This window comes from Schistocerca gregaria, chromosome 4, assembly GCF_023897955.1.
Source record: "Schistocerca gregaria isolate iqSchGreg1 chromosome 4, iqSchGreg1.2, whole genome shotgun sequence".
NCBI classification, from domain to species: Eukaryota; Metazoa; Arthropoda; class Insecta; order Orthoptera; family Acrididae; genus Schistocerca; species Schistocerca gregaria.
Window position 1 is genome coordinate 444,425,484 of NC_064923.1, and position 25,989 is coordinate 444,451,472.

A 25,989-nucleotide genomic window follows, 5' to 3' on the forward strand; every position below is an offset into this window, starting at 1 on the left:
CAAAGGGCACGGCCTACTTCCTTCCCTATCCTTACCGAATTCGATGAGACCAATGACCTCATTGCCTGGTCTCCTCCTCCAAAACAACCCAACCCAACTAACATTCTATTCAGGTGCAGGTCTGTCACACTACCACACAGTTCAATATCATAACTAAGAAATGGATGAACTGTTTCATAGTAAGCAATTTTTAGAGTTTAACTTGGGACATTTTTGCTGTCTGACTTACCAGATACAAGATACTGCTGATTTTCTCACATACAGAAGTAATGTGGTTTACCCAACAGAGATTTTTGTCCATGTGGACACCAATAAATTTAATTTTATCTGGTTCTGCTGATGTAATACCACAAATATTGTTTATTTCAGCCTTATAAGAAGCAGTTGTTTTAAATGTAGTAGCTGGAATTTACTGATGTCAGTGTTAAGACCCTGGTGTAGAAAATCTTTGGTTCCTTCCATCACACCTTTAGTTTCAGCCAAGTGTAATGTCTCAAAGCCTTTTTCATAAAATAAGAGGGAGGTGTCATCAGCATAGGTTACTAGATGTGAGTTGAAGGGTTGTGTCATGTCATTGATATAAACCAAGGCCGAGGATCAATCCCTGCAGTACCCCCTGGATTACTATATCTCTAGAGGACTGAAAATCTATTACCTCAAGGCCAAGGACCAATCCCTGCAGTAAACCCTGGATAACTGTATCTCTAGAGGAATGCAGATCTATTACCTTATTACCTGTTTTACATGAAAGTTTAGTATACTGTTTGTGATTTGTCAAGCAGGTGGTGAGTAACTGCATAGATGAGTCCTTGATATTGTAAGCCTTTAATTTCTTAATGAGCACCCCATGGCTGACTGAGTTGAAGGCTTTGGAAAGACCTACGAATATGCCTGCTGTCTTCATATCTTGGTCTAGGAGGATGTACACTTTATGGAAAAATTAAATAACTGCAATAGCTGTCCACCGATCTTTCCAAAAGCCAAGCTGTGTTTCTGTTAACAATTTGTTCTTTGTAAAATGAGCAGGGAGCTGAGAAAAGATAACCATTTCAAAAACCGCACTAAAGGTAGGGATCAATGATACTAGGTGCTAGTTTGAAACCTCTTTTGTATTCCCCTTCCTATGCACTGGTTTAACAATGCTTATTTTTAGACTATTAGGATAAGTGCTTTCTCTGCTCTTCAATGTGAGGATTATCTTGCTTATATCATTTTCTTTAACGCCATCAAATTCAAAACTCACTGCTTGAGCAGTGTGATTCGATACCTCTCAATACATTTCTAAAGTGTTTGTTGGATGTCCTGCCAGTGATCTGAAATGTTTATTTAAAAAGTTACATAATGCTTTTGGTCCTTTTAGTATATTACTATTCTGTATAATGCATATGGGTTTGCTGTCCCTAGTAGTGGATTTTCTTTGATATTTAATGATCAGTTTCCAGAACGCCTTGATTACATTTGTACATTTTCAGATTTTATTACTGTGGACTTGTTTTCTAAGGTTTGAAAGCTCTCCTTTATAGGTTTTCTTAGTTATGTTATATTTTTGTTTAAAAATGTGCAGTTTTGTTGATTTTTACAGGATATCTAGGTCATGAATATTTGTTTAACAAGGCTGGTTGGAAGTCTAAGTTTGTTATTTCTTCCGCTCTGACTGTGTATTGGCCCTGTCTGAATTTCTTTAACGAGGCAACAGGAATCAAAGTGTCTCGAAAAGATATTATAAAACTCATACCATTTGTTATCTGATCCTTCCACATGGTAGATTCACCCCACCTCTCCTCAGATAGTTTAATTTTCAGAGAATTGATGTTACTATTGCTTATAACTCATTTCTTTTCAAAAGTTTTTGGTATTGTTTTCACAGTATCATCAGCAGTTTTGTTAATTATTGCATAATCTATCTTGATAGAATCTGAGACCCTGGTATCCATGGTAACTATATTTCTAAGATTGCATGAAGTTAATGCATCTACAAGTTTCATGTTATTTATGTTGTTGGAGTTTGGATCATTGTTAAGGTCTCTGATTAAATAAGGTCATTGGGACCAGTTTTCCTAATAATGGTATTGAAGCTGTTGAGAAAATGGATGACATCTACACAAGGTGGTCTGTATATTCCTATTATTTTATGTTTTACTACATTGACTCCATGCTCTTTTATCTGAATTGCATTACCACTTACTTCTCATATCCCTCTTCACTATACTGCTCAATAAATGTAAGTTTCCTTGATTGAATATGTTCTCTCAAAAAGACTGCCACACCTCCACCCTTACACTGTTCCCTACAATAAATGTTTACCAGTACATAACCATCTAATTTATAACAGTTAATTTCATTACATTTTACACCATGTTCATTTAATACTAACACTTGTGGCAAATGCTCTTTTACAAATACCTGCAGTATATTGAGCTCCTTGCTAATATACTGTACTTTCATATGTATTATGCTAAGTGATGCCTGGGTTTCTTCTCTGTTTATAGGTCTCACAATGTACATAATCTAAATCATTGGATTCAGGTACAGGACACACGTCAAAATTGTGGTAAAATTTTGCCATAAACATACACTGAAGAGCCAAAGAAATTGGTACATCTGCCTAATATGATGTAGGGCCCCTGCGAGCATGTAGAAGTGCGCGCAACACAATGTGGCATGGACTCAACTAATCTCTGAAGTAATGATGGAGGACATTGACACTGCAGGGCTTTCCATAGATCCGTTACCATATGAGAGGGTGGAGATCTCTTCTGAACAGCATGTTGCAAGGCATCCCAGATATTCTCAATAATGTTCATGTCTAGGGAGTTTGGTGGCCAGCAGAAGTGTTTAAACTCAGAAGAGTGTTCCTGAAACCACTCTGTAGTAATTTTGAATGTGTGGGGTGTTGCACTGTCCTGTTGGAATGCACAGTGGACATGAATGGATGCAGGTGACCAGACAGGATGCTTACATACATGTCACCGGTTAGAGTCATATCTACGTGTATCAGGGCTCCCATATTACTCCAACTGCACACGTCTCGCATCATTAGAGAGCCTCTACCAGCTTGAACAGCAATCTGCTGAAATGCAGGGTCCATGGATTCATGAGGTTGTCTCCATACTCCTCATATATATCCATCCACTCAATACAATTTGAAACGAGACTCGTCTGATCAGGCAACATGTTTTCAGTCGTCAACAGCAAAATGTTCGTGTTGATGGGCCCAAACAAGGCGTAAAGCTTTGTGTCTCGCAGTCATCAAGGGTACACAAGTGGGCCTTTTGCTCCAAAAGCGCATATCGATGATGTTTCATTGAATGGTTCACATGCTGACACTTGCTGATAGCCCAGCCTTGAAATCCACAGAAATTTGCAGAACAGTTGCACTTCTGTCACATTGAAGGATTCTTTCCAGCAGTCGTTGGTCCCATTCTTGCAGGATCATTTTCCAGTCGCAGCGCTGTCAGAGATTTAAAATTTTACCGTATTCCTGATATTCATGGTACACTCATGAAATGGTCATATGAGAAAATCCCTACTTCATCGCCACCTTGGAGATGCTGGTCCCATTGCTTGTGTGCAGACTATAATGCCACATTAAAACTCACTTAAATCTTGATAACCTGCCATCGTAGCAGCAGTAATCGATCTAACAACTGTGCCAGACACTTGTCTTATATAGGCATTGCCAACCACAGTGCTGTATTCTGCCTGTTTACATATCTCTCCATTTGAATACACATGCCTATACCAATTTCTTTGGCACTTCGGTGCAGAACATGGCACTTCAGTGCAGAACAGCTGATGTTCACAAAGAGCATAATAATAATAATAATAATAATAATAATAATAATAATAATAATACCATTTTGTTATATATACATACATACAACAAAATCTAACACTTTATTATGCCTTGCTCAAATTATCATTTCACCCTCTATGAATTAATTTATTGAATAGTAGCATTTCTCCCACAGAATCTGCTGTAGCCTCATTTTTGAAATTTCTGGCTTCATATAAAATATGTGTTTCCCCATTAACTGGTTTCTATTGTCATCCTCATATACTGTGGAGACCATGCATATAATTTTAATTGATGTGTGGGTAGCAAAAATTATTTTCATTTCTCGTGTTGTATATATGGTTAAATTGATTCTCCTCAAATAATTTTTGTCTGCTGAGTAGGGAGATTATAATTTTATAAATTTATATGGAGGGAACAGTTAGGATTTTTAGTTTCTGAAATAATGGGTGACGAGGCTCTGTTTGCTGTGCAGTACACAGGTATCTGACAATTTGCTTTTGCAGTTTCAGTATTCGAGATACACTATTTGAACTTTCCCCAAAAATTATACCATATCTAATAACAGATTGAAAACCCCTTGATAAGCAATTGTTTGTGTACTCAAGTCAGTGGAATTTGCTAGTATTTGCATCGCAAATGCAAAACTGCATAGTTCATTTGATAGGAAATCAATACATGTATTCCAGCGTAAGTTCTTGTTCACATTTAGTCCTAGGAATTTAACCATGTCAACTTCTCACATAAGTTGATTGTTATTTGCATTTTAAATTCCATACATTTTGCATGTTTGGTTTTGAAATGTATCATATAGGTTTTTGTAATGTTAGTTTCAACCTGTTTAAGTGGAGCCCGTTTTCTAAAGTATCCAGTGTGTTTACAATGGAGCTTGCAATTTTTTCTGAATCATCATCTTCAATTAAAACAGAAGCATCATCTGCAAATGAAACTGATAGACAATTTATATTTATGGATAAGTCATTTATGTACAACAGGAACACAAGTGGTTCCAAAATGGAGCCTTGAGACACCTTTACTCCATTTAGAACAATAATAATTCACTGCATTTGAAGTGGTAGTTACCCTTTTTTCTGTTATGTTTAAGGAGACAAATGCTTTTGTGAGATCACAGAAGATACCTGCAACTTTACTCCTCTGCTCCAATGATTTGCATATCTTTTCAGTAAAGTTATTCACTGCATTCAGAGTGTTTTTTTCCTCGTTGAAATCCAAATTGGTTACTTATAATAGTATCAGTTTTACAATAAAAATATTTATCTGGTTTGCAGCTACTTTCTCTAACACTCCTGACAGGACTGAACAACAGAAACAGGGTTATAGTTTCCCATTCTTCCCTCAGCCCTTTCTGAAACAGAAGTCTGACTTCAGCATACTTCAAAACATGGGGAAAGCATCCCTTATCAAAAGTTTGGTTGAATACTTTACTTAGGGGACAAGCTATTATGTCACACACTGTTTTAATCACTTTAGTTGGTTTCCCTCTCACCTAGCAGAGTTTCCATTTTTTTATGATAACATTTTCCACATCCTTTATTGTGACTTTTTTAAAATTTGTAAGATACTCAGCTTCTTGGTTTGAATCCAAAAGGATTTATTTTACTCTGATACATCAACATCTGAGTATGCCACATTTACGAAGAATTCATTTCAACACTCTGATATTTGAGCTGGGTTTAGAATAAAGCTATCATCTACTTTAATCCTAGATATTCCATTATTACTAACTCTGATTTGACATAGAACTGCATGACTTTTGTCTTGCTTTTATGTTGTGCAATGGACATATTATTTGCCATTTGTTTGGCTGCCTTCACAACTTTTTTAAACATAGCTTTACAATGATGAACACACTCAGTAAAACATCCGTTTTTATTATATTCAGTTCACTCTTCCTGGCAATAGAAATTTTTATACCCCGAGTTACAGTATCCTTTTAAGTTTATTAGTCATTTTGTTACATGTGGTTCTAAGTGTAAAAGTATCATTAAATATTTCAAGAAAGCTATTTAAAAATTTGTTAAAGTTGCTATTACTTGAAATACAGCTGTTGTCACATCATTCAACATCTCTTAACTTATTGTTAAATGTAACTGAATTTTTTCATTGAAGTTTCTTTTCATATGGGTTTCATTACATGAAATTTCTTTGTTAATTTTTGGTAGTTCAGAGTGGTAAGAGATTCCTAAACCTACGTCAAATTTAAAAGCATCTTCAATGGTTCTTTACCCTAACAAAGCTTCAGAATTATAACCTTGTGCTATTGATTCCTTCTTGTTGGTGAATGGGCCACAGAAAACATTTATTTCATTCACTAACCCTAACTATCCGCCCCTGTTCATATGTAGTCCACGCTGGGTGTGTTCATCTTGGGTCAATTTGCTAACAAACACTGCTACTTGTCATGGAGCTAACAGAACTTTTCAGTCCCTGAAGTCAACTGGTAGAAATAGTGGCTAATGAGATGTGGTTTTAATTTTCTTTTGAATTAGTAGGGAGTCCCAACATCTTGCTTAAAGTCAGATGGAAGCTTATTGAAAATATTGTTACCAGAGTGCATAACTCCATTCTGAGCCATAGACAAGGAAGAGAAGTCAACATGACAATCATTTTCATCTCTACTGCTGTTTCTGCATTTATCACAGTTCAGTTGAAAACAATTTTTGTTATCAGCAACAGAAGTCATTAAGGAAAAAATGTGTTGGGAAGTGTGTGTAAGAATTTCAAGATCCTTCTGCAAGATGTATCTATTTTACACTTAATTTTTACTGTTTGCTTCTGCTGAACAAACACCTTATTTACTTTTGGTGTGCTGCCCCAGAGGATAATACCAAAAGACAACAGGGAATCAAAATATCAAAAATAAATCAACAGTTCTGTCTTTAGGTCAAGACAATAACAGATGTTCCTATGGGCATAAAACTGAATTGAGCTTCTTATTTAGTTTATCCCTGTATTGGCTTCATTTTAACTTGTTATCCAGCTGGACGCCAAGGAATTTAGACACTGTGCTACTTTCAGTGTATGACCATTGATGTCTACTTCTGGTGCTAAGAGATAATTATTACTTGTCTGAAATTGCATAATGCGAGTCTCTGTAAGATTGAGGCTTAAATTGTTAGCTGTAAACAATATGTAGGCCTGAAAATTCCTTGCAGATTGCAACTGTGTGCTGAACTGAGACTTAAACTCAGGAGCTTTGCCTTTCACGGGCTCTACCAAATGAGCTACCCAAACCTAGCAAACTTCTAATCAAATTAGGACTAATAATTAAAAACCCTATTGAAAGAATAAATATTAAAACAATAATAATAAAATGATTTATGTTTTTCTCACCTGACATATCCTCATAGTTTATAATTCCACCAGTACTGTGTCTCTGCAACATCCTTTCTTCGAGGAGTGCTAGTACCACAAGTTTTGCAGGAGACATTCTGTGAAGTTAGGAAGATAGGAGACGAGAAATCTGTGGACTTTCATATCAGCACACACTTAGCTGCAATGTGAAAATCTCATTGTGGTACTCGTAGGCTATTCAGTTGGGTCTCCTAAGATTGAATTTGGACGTTCACTATATTCTTGTTTTGTTAGCATAAATAACAGTTTTTGAAATGACATTTAGGGTAATTCATATAAGTCAGAAAGAATAATGGGCCAAGTACTGGTCCTTGTGGCACTCCACCGTTATGTTTCGTCATTCTGAGATTATTTTCATGCCGGGGATACAGTCTATTAATGAGACCATCTGCCTTTTGTTATGGAGGTAAGATTCAATTTATTCCATTAATGCCATTACAGTTAAGTCTGCTAAATACTGATAAGGTCATATGATTTTTGGTTCTTACTTCTGCGATACATACATGCAACCGTATCGACTTCTGGCGCCACTACGCTGTTACACAAAGAGAAACTGTGCTGTGGTAAGAGATGCCAGGTGTGGATAACTGTTTTAAGCATGCACCAAGTAAGGCTGGGGGACTGGTGGACAGGATGACAAAGAATGGATTATGCTGTGTACCGAGAGCCGGGCACATGCTAGTTGTGGACTGGAAGCAAGGGAAGAGCTATGGAATCAGGTTGCTGTTAGTCAGCAAATGGTGGGGAGTGCATCAAATCAGAATTAGTGCCCCATACTTCTACTGATTTTGGTGGATGTTGGCATTATATTTGGAATTTGAACTGGGTCATTCACCTTGGCTGAAACAGTAAAGCATACACCTTTGATTGACTCCAGTTGCGTGCAAACTTAACTGTTTTTGGTAAGCAAGTCTTGGGAGCATTTTTCCTATTTCCTCTAGGACACATCACATTAGATGCTGCGAGTTGGGCTTATCGTTGACTGTAGTGTCACAAAATTGTACCCTGGCAGTGTCGTGCAAATTTCCATGTATGTGTGGCTAATCTGATACCTTTCTGATGCAGACTTTCTGGAGTGCGTAAATCATGTTGAAGTGTGCATAATATTCAATAGAAGTGATGTCAGTTCTAGGGCGCTTCAAGATTGTGGATACATTTTCTCTGGTTCCACTGGCTAGAATTTGCATGTACGGGAGTTAATTAATTTCTGTGATTATAAAGCTGTGAGTCAATCCCATCAAGGTTTAAGTGTATTGTTCCAAATTGCCTCATGTTCAAGAGGCATGGTGGATGTAAAGTTGGTTAAAACTAATAGTGATAAATTGTCATTTAGAGAGTTTGTCCTTAGCCTGGGGCTGTAGCAAATTGAGCCATGTACTGATGTAACTGATACTAATGAAAAGTTTATATGTTTGCAGCTGCATTAGTACATGTTATGCTTCAGTTACCTGAGGTTAAATTTTTTATTGGTTCTTCTATAACTATTGTAACATTGGTTTTCTCACAAATGGATTGGTTGAACTGGCATTAAGTAATTCACATGGCCAATTGCAGTGTACTAATGTGAAAAAATACTAAACTTAAGCTTATTTGTTTTAGAAAGAAGACGTTGGATAATTTTAAATTTTTAAAGTTACTGCTTCTAATGTTTAAAGGAAAAGGAAACTTGAGGAATCTAGGACTTCAGTGATTATTCTAAATATCTTGGATCATTGTAAATTTTTAAATGTTATTGGTTCTAATGTTGTGGGGAAAAATCTGGGAAATTTATAATTTCAGTAATTGCCTTTAAATATTTTGAAAGATTTTATATCCTAAAATTTTGCATGATATTACTATTTCAAGGATTACTGGTTTCATATTTAAAAAAAGGCACTAATTTTCTGCATACCTGTGTATGCCTGTGTAAACTAAGTAAACCAATAACTATTCAGCTACTGTGCTCAGCTGCTTATCACATCAGAACCATTGTGATCTAGTGTGATCAGCTACAAAGGTTACCCTTCCATTTCAAATCCGTAAGAGAAGGTATCAAGTATAAGGGGTGATCAAAACGTTTCCATTTGAGGGCACTGTTACACAGTATATGCAATGTAGCATGACTCCAATGTGGGTATAAAAGCACCAACATGTAGGCAAGGGATTAATTTGACATTCTTATCTTTCTGACATGCATGCAGTAAATGCAGAAACGTGAAGTATGGCAATGTTACTACCAAATGCATCCAAACAGAACCGGCATGCTGTTATTTTATTCTTGGCTGCTGAAGGACAAACACTGGTAGATATCCATTGGAGAATGAAGAATGCATATGGGGTAGCACGTCTTTCAAAACCAACCATTGTGGAATGGTGCGCCAAGTTCTGCGCAAGTCAAGATTTGACCCCATGTCACAAATGTCGTAAGGCATAAGTTACACAAACTTAGTCCTGATCTCTCTCCATATCATGCCATTGGTCTCTTAAAAACAGGCCTTGAAGTATTAACAATTCCTATCAGCCAAGATGTGCAGCAGACAGTTAAGACAGTTATGATCTGCTTCACACAGTAGGACATGGTGTTTCACCAGGCCAGCATCTTATTTCTGGTACATCAGTGAATCATGATTGCCTCGTAATGCTCATGGTGATTTCTGCCTGACTGGCATACCAATTCTCTTCTGTAAGGCCTTCAGACAGAAACATTTTGTTTGCCCCTTACAGAATTTTTTGATCCCCGCAATTGAAGGTTAGATTAGATTAGATTAATACTTGTTCCATAGATCATGAATACGACACTTCGTAATGATGTGGAATGTGTCAGGTTAATGAAAGATGTCTGTACAAGATATTACATTACATAAAATATTGCATGACACTAGTGCTTAAGTTAGTTTTTTTCCCTCCCTTAATTTATATCTAAAAATTCAGCCAATGAGTAGGAGTTGTCATCTAGAAATTCTTTTAATTTATTTTTAAAAGTTGGTTGACTATCTGTCAGGCTTTTGATGCCGTTTGGTAGGTGACCAAAGACTTTTGTGGCAGCATAATTTACCCCCTTCTGTGCCAAAGTCAGATTTAACCCTGCATAGTGAAGATCATCCTTTCTCCTGGTGTTATAGCTATGCACACTGCTATTACTTTTGAACTGGGCTGGATTATTAACAACAAATTTCATAAGAGAATATATATGCTGTGAGGTTACTGTGAGGATCCCTAGATCCTTAAATAGATGTCTGCAGGATGACCATAGGTGGGCTACAGCAATTATTCTGATTACACGTTTTTGAGCAATGAATACTTTTCTACTCAACGATGAATTACCACAGAATATGATACCATACGAAAGCAGTGAATGAAAGTAGGCATAGTAAGCTAATTTACTGAGATTCTTATCACCAAAATTTGCAATAACCCTAATAGCATACATAGCTGAACTCAGAGACGTTTCAGCAGACCATCAATGTGTTGCTTCCAGTTTAACCTCTCATCAATGGACACACCTAAAAATTTTGAAAATTCTACCTTAGCTACAGACTTTTGTTCAAAGTCTATATTTATTACTGGAGTTGTGCCATAGGCTTTGGTAAAGTCACAGAACATACCAACAAGATAAATTTCCTTATTTAGCTCTGTTACTATTTCATTTGTGGGGTCTTGTATTGCCTTCTATGTGAAGAATCCTTTATGAAAGCCACATAGAGAGGCAGTTAAAAAATTTTGCTCAGTTAAACCAGTCAGTATTTTATCATAGACCATTTTCTCTGAGAGAATGATACTGAGGTAATTTGAGATGGCTTGCTTATCCCCAGTTTTGTAGATGGATGTCACTACAGCATATTTAAGTCAGTTAGCAAATATGTCGTAAGTCACTGACTACAAAGATAGCTTATGGATAAGCCTATTAAGTCAGCACAAGATTTTAATATGCTGCTAGAAACACCTTCACAGCCAGCAGTATTACAACTTTTTACTGACCTGATGAATTCATTCCGTGTTACCAACGGCTCGTTGTTCAACTGACATACAGCAAAGATGTGTGACACAAGGGGGATGAGTAGATAAGATAGAAATGAAGCACCAATAGCATAACAAATAATCTAAATTAATGTATTTCATTTTTGATAGCATTAGGAATATAATATGAACTTTTTTCCTAAAAATTAACATTTATGTCTACAGAGCTTGTAGTTCCACTGGAATGATTACGTAATTCTCATAGTAATGTGGGAAGAGGGGTGAGGGGGATGGGAGATTAGTGTTTAACGTCCTATCGACAAAATGGTCATTAGTGATGAAGCACAAGCTCGTGTTAGGGAAGGATGGAGAAGGAAATCAGCTGTGCCCTTTCAAATGAACCATCCCGGAATTTGCCTGAAGCAAATTAGGGAAATCACAGAAAATCTAAATCAGGATGGCCAGATGCGGGTTTGAACCATCACCTTCCAAATGTGAGTCCAGTGTGCTAACCACAGCACCACCACACTCAGTAAAGTGAGAAGAATTCTCAGCAGTGTGCCTGATAGCATCCTCAACAGTGTAACTGAGGCAGTCATCCTTACTGTTCATTTGAGCCTGGATCTGGCCCACAGTTTTAATCAACCAGGAAGTTTCAAATCAGTAAAGGCTAAATTCCAAATCAGTTAACACTCCATTGCAAACTGAAAATTCATTCTGGATTACATTACCTTGCTTACTAAGAACTTTCCTTATAGAGCATGACTTTAAGTCTCCCTGCAATTGACTTAAAATTCATGGAAGGCCATTAAATTACAGGATTTTTTATAACTTCAATGGAAACGTGTGTTGATTAAAATATTTTTTATGGCACCAACAGTAAACCCTTAATTTGATGCCACAAACATGTTGACATGTTGGAGTAGTACGCATCTGCACAGTAGGGCATAAAATATGTTCACATCTTCGATGATGTGCACCATACAGAAACAATCATGTTGTATGTTTATGGGGTCAGAGGGTGTGGATCTGTTTTAAAGTTGCAGGACAGCGAAGGTTTGTTACTGAGACAGATGTTCAATTAAAGGAAAAGAATATGAATCAGTGGAAAGATTAAATACTGAAAGATACACTGCCAATGATGAACAGATGAATGGAATACATGTGTATGTGTGAAACTGAAACAGTAAAAGAGCAGAACAGCAGATTGACTTGCAAATCATTGATGTTGATGAATTGATGCTGGATTCGATTTGAACTGTTGATCTGCACACAATCCTACCCACCATAACCTTGGTTATGGGACAGTCCACAACCAATGGATAACAATGTAGCAGTCAATGGATCAAAGAATGTGCAGCAAACAGGTTCTCAGGAGCACACGGAGTATTAAGCTCATGATGGAGAAGCTTTCCTTGAACAATGTAGCAGAAGATATGTCCATGGTGCACAATAATTAAACAGAGAGCAAGAGACATGTAACAAAGTAGCAGCATCCATCATCTGCACTCAGGCAACAATTCAAGACAAAGGCATTTACTGGTTGCCAAAGGTTACATATTGGTTCACTTCCAGAACAAGAACCAAACTATAACTAAGGCTTGCCCAAGCAACATATTATTAGCACTGTTGATGTTATGAAACAGAAATTCCAGGATATTCTCTCACAAGGAGTAGGTGTTTGCAACTTGCAAAACAGCATGGCCTCATATGTACCACTTCTGCTCATAACAATTTGTCACCTTACTTGTAAAAAATTAATAATTTTATGTAAACTATACAAAAAGAATAATTGTATAAATAATGTGAATATAGTAGAAAGAAACATTCCACATGGGAAAAATATATTAAAAATGCTGTGACTTACTAAACGAGAAAGCGCTGGTAGATAGACACAATAAAAAACACACACACATATTTCAAGCTTTCGCAACCCAACGGTTGTTTCATCAGGAAAGAGGGATGGAGAGGGAAAGACGAAAGGATGCGGGTTTTAAGGGAGAGGTTAAGGAGTCATTCCAATCCCGGGAGCGGAAAGACTTACCTTAGGGGGAAAAAGGGACAGGTATACAATCGCACACAAACACATATCCATCCGCACATACACAGACACAAGCAGACATATGTAAAGGCAAAGAGTTTGGGCAGATATATATTGATATGTTCTGGAACTACAAAATTGTGAAGTTCATATGTTTTGACTTTTTTCAGTATATAAAACATTCTTTATTCCTTGCAAATATACTAAAATCAAATGTGTTCAACTGTGAACTTCAAATAAACAGAGTTTAATGATTAATTTAGTTGATTTTAAGAAGTAAAGATCTCCTTCTTGTGTTTATGCATAATTACCTGTACAACAATTGGATTTCTATTGCCACAAATCAATTTGACAAGTGAGCCTAACCTGCCTTCATGTAATTCTCACTTTCACTTTGAACAACAAAGTTTTGACATAAAACAAAAGTGTTATGATTCTCTAACCATAATATGTGACATATAACAAATATGCCAGTTATTAAGTTTAAATGAAGATCGTTATCTGAGTATTACAAAATTAACATTACGAAATATTTTTAAGCATTATTATCTTGTCACCAATTTAGGGTCAAAATGTTTTATACTTACATGTATGCAGGGTATGTTGGCAAACCATAATATCCTCTTGCTATTCCATGTCCTTCTGAAGACGTTAAATAATCACAGATGTATCTATACTCACTTTCAGTGTTACTCTTTCCTACATCAAACACTTCAGGGCAAGTTTCTATTAGTTTTACAATAACTTTTCTTATAAATCTTGCTACTAGAAGTGCCATGACAACTAGATATCTGTTTCCACAGCTGTGAACAAAAAGAATGCCATACTTGTAAACTATCAACAATAAATTACAAAGCTGACAGATTTTGTACTTTTTATAAAACAGTACACATACAATATAAACAGTGAGTTACTTATTATCAAGAGAAAGCTGTTCACTGAGTGTAAATTAATATATGCATCAACTATTTAACTTCGTATGCTATTGGTTGGCCTGTTGGCACATCTACATTTACATCTACATCTATGCTCTAAACACCACTCTGAAGCACAGTATATACATCCCACTGTACCAGTTACTAGAGTTTCTTCCTGTAACACTCATGTATAGAGCACAGGAAGAATTATTGTTTAAATGCCTCTATGCCTACTGTAATTAATCTAATCTTGTCCTCCTAACACCTATGGGAGAAATACATAGGGATTTTTAGTATATTCCTTACGTCATTGCATAAAGATGGCTCATGAAACTTTATAAGTATACTTTTATTGGGATAGTTTACTTCTAATCTTCAAGGGCCTGCCAATTCCCTCTTCAGCATCTGTGTGACACTCTCCCATGGATCAAAGAAACCTGTTATCATTTGTGCTGCCCTTCTCTGTGTATGTTCAATAACCCCTGCTAGTCATATTTGGTTCAGGTCCCACACACTTGGGCAGTATTCTACGATAGGCGGCACAAGTGATCTGCAAGCAATCTCCTTTCATAGACTGATTGCATCTTTCCAGTATTCTGCCAATAAACTGAAGTCGATGAGCTGCTTTACCCACAACTGAGCCTTTTAGATCATTCAATTTTATATCCCTACACAGTGTTACACCCAGGTATTTGTACGAGTTGGCTGTGACTCATTGATATTATAGTAATAGAGTACTCACTGATATTGTAATCATTGCCTAATAAGTTTTTTTTCATTTTGTGAAGTACATAGTTTTTCATTTCTGAACATTTAAAGCAAGTTGCTAACCTCTGCAGGTATCTTACCAAGACCTGACAATATTTATGCAGCTTCTTTCAGGCAGTACTTCACTACAGATAACAGCATCATCTGCAAAAAGTCTGAGGTTTCTATCAACAGTCTCTGCAAGGTCATTAATATAAAACATGAACAGCAACGGTCTGAACACACTTCCCTGGAGCATACCTGCAGTTACTTCCACATCTGGTGATGACTCTCAATCCAAGATAACATGTTGCATACTCCTTACCAAAAAATCCTTAATCCAGTCTCAAATTGCACATGATACCCCATTCTAGCAAACTTTCATTGATAAGCATAGATGTGGTGCTGAGTCAAATGCTTTTTAGAAAACAAGAAACATTGCTTCTACCTGACTGCCTTGATCCAAAGCTTTTAGTATGTGATGTGAGGAAAGTGCGATTTGGGTTCCACGTGATTGTCATTTTTTGAATCTATGCTGGTTGACGCAAAGGAGATCATTCTGTTTGAAGTATTTCATTATGTTTGAACTCAGAATATGTTCTAAAATTCTACAACAAATTGACATCCAGGATATTAGACAGTAGTTTTGTGGATCACTTCTACCACCCTTCTTGTAAATAGTTGGAACCTGCAGTTTCTTCCAGTTACTGGGCACAGTTTTTTGTTTGAGAGATCTACAATAGATTACAGCTAAAAGAGAGACTAATTCATCTGCAGACTCAGTATAGAATCTCATATGGTTTCCATCAGGCACTGGAGCTTTTTTCAGTTTTAATTATTTCAGCTGTTTCTCAACAGCACTGAAACTAACATTGATTTCACTCATCTTTTAAGTGGTAGGAGGATTAAATTGGAGCAGTTCTCCTTGGTTTTCCTTTGTAAACGAACATTTTAAAATGGAGTTACGCATTTCCGTTTTTGCTTTGCTGCCTTCTGTTTCAGTTTATGTCTCATCTGTGAGTGGCTGGCCACTACCTCTGGTGGCACTAACAGTGTTTACATATGACATGATTTTTTTTGGGATTTTGTGAAAGACAGAATTTTGCTATGGTAGTCACAGAAGGCTTCACACATTGCTCTCTTGACAGCCAAATGTGTTTCATTTAGCATCCCTCTATCTATATCCTTAAGGTTTCATTTAGCATCTCTGTAGCTATATCCTTATGGTTTATTTCATACCTATTATACCTATGATGCAAAGGTCTCTGTTTCTTTAGAAGTTTCCTATACCATGGAGGGTTGCTCCCAATATGAATTGTTCTACTGGGTAAATATTTATCTGGTGTATGGTCAACTATTATTTTAAACTTGAGTCATATCTCCTGTGTGTGTTCCTGTCCTGCACTAAGAGTTTCAAGTTCCTCGCTGTGATATGACACTACTGCTTTTCTGTCTAGTTTACTGAGCATATATGTCCACCTACCTGTCTTAGTAGCTCTCTGTACTTTGGTAATAACTGCTGCCAAAACCGTGTTGTGCAAAAACACAAGTTTCGAAGTGGACATCCTCAAAGAGGTCAGGTCTTTTTGTTGCCATTAGATGTACTATATTTTCATCAAAAATGGGTTCTAAATCTAATGTTCTATGTAGTGTTCAGACAAGGCATTTAATAATGTTTCACAGGATTTCAACACTAACAAAACTTTAATTTTCCCAATTGATTTTTGGGTGATTATAGTCTTCACCAATGACTACAGTATGATTGGGGAACTTGAGTTCAAGCGAACTGAAGTTTTTCTTTAAGGCTATCAATTACAACAGGGTGTGATTCTGTGGTCGTCGAGAGTTACAATTACAATTTTTTGACCATCCCTGATACTGAGTCTTGCCCAAATGATTTTTCATGCTGTTTCAATTTCTATGTTGGCGGGTTTGAGTGTCTTGTCTTTTGTAACAAATACACCACCTCCATTTCCCATTGCCTATATTTTCAATATATACTTAAATTTTCCCCAGTAGTACTTGAAATTCTGGCCCTTTGTTGTGAATGCTGTAGCAGTTAACAACTAGGATTTTCATATTCTCACCTATGGGGGGGGGGGGGGGGGGCATTCCTTTGGATCTTACATTGATACTTCGGGGTCTCCTACAGCTATCATTGTGTGGACTGGATGGAGAGTCACCTAATCTTAAAAACACTTGTGTGTACCCCACACAATATCAGCTACTAGGGTAGCAGCCTCTGATATGTAGTGCACACCTGACCCATTTAAGGGGTACCTGCACTTCTCAGCCCTATGGCACAAACCCAGGAAGTTGCAGCCTAGCTTGTCACAGAACCTCCAAAGTCACACATGCCAGTGTATCAACTGCATTTATCAACAAATGCTTCAGAGTTCAATGGCCAAGTGAACACTATCATTGACATTATGAATTCCAAAATTTAGTATTTATGGATTATTCTCATTAGAATATGTTGTACAGTGATGGCAAGTTGCAATTTAGAGGCTACTAGAATCAACAAATTTTACATAATTCCATTGTATTCCAAGCAGATATTAAATGTGACGAGTTGGGGCACCAATGGATACACCATGCAATCTCAACTCCTTAATGGGCAATGTAAACTGCAATGACTTCAGACAGTATCAAAATAAGACCAAGATGGCATCATGTATAGTTGTATGTCTTGATAAAGTGAACAGAAGCTGCAGTGAAGTGGTGAAAAAGGAATTTTGTAGTGATTGTAACAGGGAATTTAGGAAGCTAAATTGAACATTTAATAGGTCTACAGTTTATAATGGATGCACTAAGACATGAAAAATCCCACCTAACAAATGAAAATTCCATGCTGCAAAAACTACAGACACCATGAGTTCCTGACCTTCAAACAAGTAGGCCTAAACTGCAAGACTGGAAACAAGCAAGTGCTGTAAAAGCAAGAAAGGCATCAATCACGGCAAATGAACAGAAGTTTGCTGATAAAAACAGGTATAGTATACTCTCAATAAGTGGTCACAGCAATGGCAGTAAATTTACAGAACTTGATAACGAACACAGTAAATGTAATTTTGAAAGAAACACAATGAAAAATACAAAAATAAGATACAACACCAGATCATCAGTAAATAAAGTGTAATGAACCTCTTAAAACTACCATAATGAAGTGTAATGAGCTCCCAAAAACTAATGAAAAAAAGACAAGTAAATAAGGAAAACAGGAAAAGTGTAGAATGCGAACATAATCATGGCAGTGCAGTCAGTGACTCCTTCAACAAACTCCATAATTCTGGTACTCTGAAATACACACAAAAGTGCAGTGTGATTTTACTCTCAGATAGCCATGGAAGAAATCTGTCTGAAATCCTAAATGGCTCAAACGTCTTCAAGTGAGCAGTGTTGTGGCACCCGGCACGAAAACAAAAAATATAGTACAAGATGCTGACTTGAAAGATAAAATGCTGTGTAGCAAAGATTTTATAGTTTGTGTAAGTGGTGCGAATCATGTGGGAAGCAATGAAGCTCGTGTTTGCATTGAAGCTCTGAAGAATTTCCTTGAAGAAAACATGCAGAAAACACGATTGTCACTACTCTACCACATCAGCATGATCTGACCTATAACTCATGTGTAAACAAAGAAATAAGAAAAACAAATATTAGAATAAAGGCACCGTTCAACCTATGGAAATAGTTCAATCCTAGATTTAGAAAAGTTGGATAGAGGTCAACACGCTAACCAAGGATTGCAGTTGAATTATGCTGTGTGAAAAATTAAATCAAATAATAAAAGAAAGGATCGAACTGAAAAGCCTTATGTATAAAAACAGTTCATTCATAAGTGAAAGCAGTCCTGCAGAAACTTTTTTAGAGTAAAATAGCCTTCACTATGCATACGTGAAGGCAAAGTACCTGACAACAAAATTATGAATGACAGTAAACTCAAAATAATATCACAAAATGTCCAATATATTACCAACAAAATTGAACAAACTGACCAATTTCCTAGTGATAGTACACCTCATATTTATCTTGTGAATGAATCAGGGTGCAAAACAGAAGAAAGTGTAGCATTCAACGTGAATTTCTTGGACCTTTGTTCCACTTCAACGTAGGGTCAGCCCTGTCACTATGGATTAGGTAATGTTAGTGTCAGAGGGTGGCCAGATGCCCCTCTTGTCGCCATCCCCTACCCCCTGGGATAGAAGTAGTGTACCCCAGCTGTCTCCATCTAGTGTAAGCCATGAGATAGTGAGGACTTTTTTTTCCCCAAATGTCTGCGAGTCGTGTAATTGAGGCGGGTCATGGGGAACAGCCCAGTATTCAGCTAGGGGATGTGGAAAACCACCTAAAAACCATATCCAGGATGGCCAGCACATCGGCCCTCGCCATTAATCCCGGGGAGGGGGGGGGGGGGGCAGATTCGATCCAGGGCCAGCACATCTACCCAAGTCCAGGAAGCAGTGCATTAGTGCTCTCAGCTAACTTGGTGGGTGAAGAAATGTGTGTAGCATTAATTTAAGTAATTATAAAACTTTAAGTGTGATTTATTGAAAGCAACATAAAGGTGATGGTGTTTGTATTTATGTTAAAAACAATGACCAGTGTGAAAAAATTGACTGGGTTGATAAATTTGCATGTGAAATGGCATTTGAAATAGCTGCAATAAGAATAAAGCTCATAAATAGCCATTTAATAATAGCTAGCCTGTACAGATTCCCTAACAGTATCATGGAAGAATTCTTTTGTCATTTAGAGGAACTTGTTGATAAACATTCATCTCATAAAAAACAGAGTATATTAGTAGGCGATGTGAACACTGACTCCTTAACTAATGGTATTAATTATCTTAGATATATTGATATGTTACTGTCTTATAATTACACGCATGTGAATTCATAACCAACAAGAATAAAATGTGACTCTCAGACATGTATTGACCACGTTATTATATACTTAAGCAAGGAAGATCTTTTATTTAGAACCGTTGAGATCCACATTTCAGATCTTAGTGCATTAGTGCTAGAGCTTCATAAAGACAAAGAAATAGTATCTCATGGGGACATATTTACCTATAAAGGAAAGCTAGACTATCATACATTAAAGGAAACCTTGGCACCTGTAAACTGGAATCTGGTAGGCCCACATGAAACAGAAGATATTAATGGAAATGTGACAAATTTTATACAACATTAACCTATTGTCTTAATCAAGCATGCCCAGTGGTCAAAACACTAAGGACAGTTGGAAGAATCTTAAACCCCCAAACCTCCAAGGTGATAAAATTAAAGGAAGACATTAAGGATTTATACATTCTTTTTAGAGATACCAAACTGCAGTACTTCCAATCTAAATGCAAAGCCTGAAGACAAACCTACAGGGAAGCACTTGTTGCTGCGTTGTTGTCATCATCGTGGTGATGGTCTTCAGTCCATAGACTGGTTGATTTGCTCTCCTGTGAAAGCCTGTTCATCTCCAAATAACATACATCCTTCTGAATCTGCTTAGGATATTCAACTCTTGGTCTCCCTCTATGATTTTTACCCTCCACGCTTCGCTCCAGCACTAAATTGGTGATCCCTTGATGGTTTAGAATGTGTCCTACCAACCGATCCCTTCTTCTAGCCAAGTTGTGCCACAAATTTCTCTTCTCCCCAATTCTGTTCAGTACCCCCTCATTAGTTATGTGATCTACCCATCTAATCTTCAGCATTCTTCTGTAGCATCACATTTTGAAAGCTTATCTAAACTGTTTATCATCCATGTTTCACTTCCATACATAGCTACACTCCACGTAAATACTTTCAGGAAAGAGTTTCTGTCACTTAAATCTATACTCGATGTTAATAAATTTCTCTTCTTCAGAAACGCTTTCATTGATGTAGCCATTCTACATTTTACATCTTCTGTATTTTGACCATCATCAGTTATTTTGCAGCCCAAATAGCAAAACTCATTTACTACTGTAAGTGCCTCATTTCCTATTCTAATACTCTCAGCATCCCCTGACTTACGTTGACTACATTCCATTATTATCCCTTTGCTTTTGTTCATGTTCACCTTATATCCTCCTGTCAAGACACTGTCCATTCGATTCAGCTGCTCTTCTAGGTCCTTTGCTGTCTCTGACAATGTTGTTGGCAGCCTCAAAGTTTTTATTTCTTCTCCAAAGATTTTAATTCCTATGTCAAATTTTTGTTTTGTTTCCTTTACTGTTTTCCCAATCTACAGATTGAATAGCATCAGGGATAGGCTACAACCCTGTCTCACTTCTTTCTCAACCACTCCTCCTCTTTTCTCCCCCTTGACTCTTATAACTGCCATCTGGTTTCTGTACAAATTGTACATTGTGTTTTGCTGCCTGTATTTTACCCCTGCCACCTTCAGAATTTGAAAGAGAATATTCCAGACAACAGTGTCAAAAGCTTTCTCTAAGTCTACATATGCCTGAAACGTAAGTTTGGCATTGGCCAAGATAGATACGAAGCCCACACCTACAACAGTAGTAAAAGTTTGTATGCCAACTAGCTCTGCTGATGACGAAGAAATTAAAGAAATGTATGATGAAATAAAAGAGATTATTCAGATAGTGAAGGGTGACGAAATTTAATAGTCGTGGGTGACTGGAATTCGGTAGTAGGAAAAGGGAGAGAAGGAAACATAGTAGGTGAATATGGATTGGGGGTAAGAAATGAAAGAGGAAGCCACCTGGTAGAATTTTGCACAGAGCACAACTTAATCATAGCTAACACTTGGTTCAAGAATCATAAAAGAAGGCTGTATACATGGAAGAAGCCTGGAGATACTGACAGGTTTCAGATAGATTATATAATGGTAAGACAGAGATTTAGGAACCAGGTTTTAAATTGTAAGACATTTCCAGGGGCAGATGTGGGCTCTGACCACAATCTATTGGTTATCACCTGTAGATTAAAACTGAAGAAACTGCAAAAAGGTGGTAATTTAAGGAGATGGGACCTGGATAAACTGAAAGAACCAGAGGTTGTACAGAGTTTCAGGGAAAGCATAATGGAGCAATTAACAGGAATGGGGAAAGAAGTACATTAGAAGAAGAATGGGTAGCTTTGAGGGATGAAGTAGTGAAGGCAGCAGAGGATCAAGTAGGTAAAAAGATGAGGGCTAGTAGAAATCCTTGGGTAACAGAAGAAATATTGAATTTAATTGATGAAAGGAGAAAATATATAAAAATGCAGTAAATGAAGCAGGCAAAAAGGAATACATCTCAAAAATGAGATCAACAGGAAGTGCAAAATGGCTAAGCAGGGATGGCTAGAGGACAAATGTAAGGATGTAGAGGCTTATCTCACTAGGGGTAAGATAGATACTGCCTACAGGAAAATTAAAGAGACCTTTGGAGATAAGTGAACCAGTTGTACGAACATCAAAAGCTCAGATGGAAACCCAGTTCTAAGCAAAGAAGGGAAAGCAGAAAAGTGGAAGGAGTATATAGAGGGTCTATACAAGGGCGATGTAGTTGAGGACAATATTATGGAAATGGAAGAGGATGCAGATGAAGATGAAATGGGAGATACGATACTGCGTGAAGACCTGAGTCGAAACAAAGCTCCGGGAGTAGACAACATTCCATTGGAATTACTGACGGTCTTGGGAGAGCCAGTCCTGACAAAATTCTAACATCTGGTGAGCAAGATGTATGAAACAGGTGAAATACCCTCAGACTTCAAGAAGAATATAATAATTCCAATCCTAAAGAAAGCAGGTGTTGACAGATGTGAAAATTACCGAACTATCAGTTTAATAAGTCACAGCTGCAAAATACTAACGCGAATTCTTTACAGATGAATGGAAAAACTAGTAGAAGCCGACCTAGGGGAAGATCAGTTTGGATTCCGTAGAAATGTTGGAACACGTAAGGCAATACTGACCCTACGACTTATCTTAGAAGCTAGATTAAGGAAGGGCAAACCTACGTTTCTAGCATTTGTAGACTTAGAGAAAGCTTTTGACAATGTTGACTGGAATACTCTCTTTCAAATTCTGAAGGTAGCAGGGGTAAAATACAGGGAGCGAAAGGCTATTTACAATTTGTACAGAAACCAGTTGGCAGTTATAAGAGTCGAAGGACATGAAAGGGAGTGAGACAGGGTTGTAGTCTCTCCCCGATGTTATTCAATCTGTATATTGAGCAAGCAGTGAAGGAAACAAAAGAAAAATTCAGAGCAGTTATTAAAATCCATGGAGAAGAAATAAAAACTTTAAGGTTCGCCGATGACATTGTAATTCTGTCAGTGACAGCAAAGGACTTGGAAGAGCAGTTGAACAAAATGGACAGTGTCTTGAAAGGAGGATATAAGATGAACATCAACAAAAGCAAAATGAGGATAATGGAATGTAGTTGAATTAATTCAGGTGATACTGAGGGAATTAGATAAGGAAATGAGACACCTAAATTAGTAAAGGAGTTTTGCTATTTGGGGAGCAAAGTAACAGATGATGGTCAAAGTAGAGAGGATATAAAATGTAGACTGGCAATGGCAAGGAAAGTTTTTCTGAAGAAGAGAAATATGTTAACACTGAGTATAGATTTAAGTGTCATGAAGTCATTTCTGCAAGTATTTGTATGGAGTGTAGCCATGTGTGGAAGTGAAGCATGGACGATAAATAGTATAGACAAGAAGAGCATGGAAGCTTTTGAAATGTGGTGCTACAGAAGAATGCTGAAGATTAGATGGGTAGATCACATAACTAATGAGGAGGTATTGAATAAAATTAGGGAGAAGAGAAATTTATGGCACAACTTGACTATATGAAGGAATCAGTTGGTAGGACATGTTCTGAGGCATCAAGGGATCACAAATTTAGTATTGGAGGGCAGCATGGAGGGTAAAAACCATAGAGGGAGACCAAGAGATGACTACACTAAGTAGATTCAGAAGGATGTAGGTTGCAGTAGGTACTGGCAGATGAAGAAGCTTGCACAGGGTAGAGTAGCATGGAGAGCTGCATCAAACCGGTCTCAGGACTGAAGACCACCACAACAACAACAACCTATCTTATAGGATAAGTTATAGGGCAGTATGCTTTCCAACATTTCTACAGAATCCAAACTGATCTTTCCTAAGGTTGGCTTCTACCAGTTTTCCATTTGTCTGCATTTAAGGGAAGCACTTAAGACATTAAAAGCACAGATGTATGCAGAACAGATGAGCCAATCCAGCAATATAAGCAAAACAGCTTGGAGTATTGAAAAAAAATAAAGCAGGGGAAGTGAAAGTATAGTGCGTAATAACATAATAACAAGAGGCAATGAAAAATTGTTGAATGACCAAAGAAAGTATGTGAGATATTCATAGAACAATTTAGTAAGATGAGTAGGGTGGATAGTATTGACTCACCACAGGTGCTAAATCCCAGTAATGTCAGTAATTCATTCTTCCTGAGGTGTGTTACAGATTTGGAAATCCTGAAAACCATTTCCAACTTAAAAGTAAATAGATCCAGTGACTGGAATGACATCTCAGCCAAATTTCTGGAATGACGTTTCAGCCAAATTTCTGAGAGAATGCAGTAATGAATTAATAAAGCCACAGCAACATTTAATAAACAGCTCTTTCAGCCATGGGTTGTTTCCTGACTTGTTAAAAGTCACTAAAATAAGACTGGTGCACAAAAAGGGAATAACTACTGATGTGCAAAATTATAGGCCTATTTCATTGGCATCAATACTCAGTAAGTTCCCAGAATGAGATTTTCACTCTGCAGCGGAGTGTGCGCTGATATGACACTTCCTGGCAGATTAAAACTGTGTGCCCGACCGAGACTCGAACTCGGGACCTTTGCCTTTCGCGGGCAAGTGCTCTACCATCTGAGCTACCGAAGCACGACTCACGTCCGGTACTCACAGCTTTACTTCTGCCAGTATCCGTCTCCTACCTTCCAAACTATACAGAAGCTCTCCTGCGAACCTTGCAGAACTAGCACTCCTGAAAGAAAGGATATTGCGGAGACATGGCTTAGCCACAGCCTGGGGGATGTTTCCAGAATGAGATTTTCACTCTGCAGCGGAGTGTGCGCTGATATGACACTTCCTGGCAGATTAAAACTGTGTGCTCGACCGAGACTCGAACTCGGGACCTTTGCCTTTCGCGGGCAAGTGCTCTACCATCTGAGCTACCGAAGCACGACTCACGTCCGGTACTCACAACTTTACTTCTGCCAGTATCCATCTCCTACCTTCCAAACTATACAGAAGCTCTCCTGCGAACCTTGCAGAACTAGCACTCCTGAAAGAAAGGATATTGCGGAGACATGGCTTAGCCACAGCCTGGGGGATGTTTCCAGAATGAGATTTTCACTCTGCAGCGGAGTGTGCGCTGATATGACACTTCCTGGCAGATTAAAACTGTGTGCCCGACCGAGACTCGAACTCGGGACCTTTGCCTTTCGCGGGCAAGTGCTCTCCATCTGAGCTACCGAAGCACGACTCACGTCCGGTACTCACAGCTTTACTTCTGCCAGTATCCGTCTCCTACCTTCCAAACTATACAGAAGCTCTCCTGCGAACCTTGCAGAACTAGCACTCCTGAAAGAAAGGATATTGCGGAGACATGGCTTAGCCACAGCCTGGGGGATGTTTCCAGAATGAGATTTTCACTCTGCAGCGGAGTGTGCGCTGATATGACACTTCCTGGCAGATTAAAACTGTGTGCCCGACCGAGACTCGAACTCGGGACCTTTGCCTTTCGCGGGCAAGTGCTCTACCATCTCAGCTACCGAAGCACGACTCACGTCCGGTACTCACAGCTTTACTTCTGCCAGTATCCGTCTCCTACCTTCCAAACTATACAGAAGCTCTCCTGCGAACCTTGCAGAACTAGCACTCCTGAAAGAAAGGATATTGCGGAGACATGGCTTAGCCACAGCCTGGGGGATGTTTCCAGAATGAGATTTTCACTCTGCAGCGGAGTGTGCGCTGATATGACACTTCCTGGCAGATTAAAACTGTGTGCCCGACCGAGACTCGAACTCGGGACCTTTGCCTTTCGCGGGCAAGTGCTCTACCATCTGAGCTACCGAAGCACGACTCACGTCCGGTACTCACAGCTTTACTTCTGCCAGTATCCGTCTCCTACCTTCCAAACTATACAGAAGCTCTCCTGCGAACCTTGCAGAACTAGCACTCCTGAAAGAAAGGATAT

General features: G+C 38.0%; 1 protein-coding gene across 1 annotated transcript in view; it reads right to left on the reverse strand.

The window, feature by feature from the left end:
* Window positions 1-25,989, reverse strand: part of LOC126268046 (uncharacterized) — a 96,043-nt gene that overhangs the window by 26,494 nt on the left and 43,560 nt on the right. The window contains exon 3 of the mRNA XM_049973473.1: window positions 13,736-13,951. Coding sequence (XP_049829430.1) covers window positions 13,736-13,926 — 191 coding nt within the window. The 5' untranslated portion in view covers window positions 13,927-13,951. The remainder of the gene's footprint in view (window positions 1-13,735; window positions 13,952-25,989) is intronic.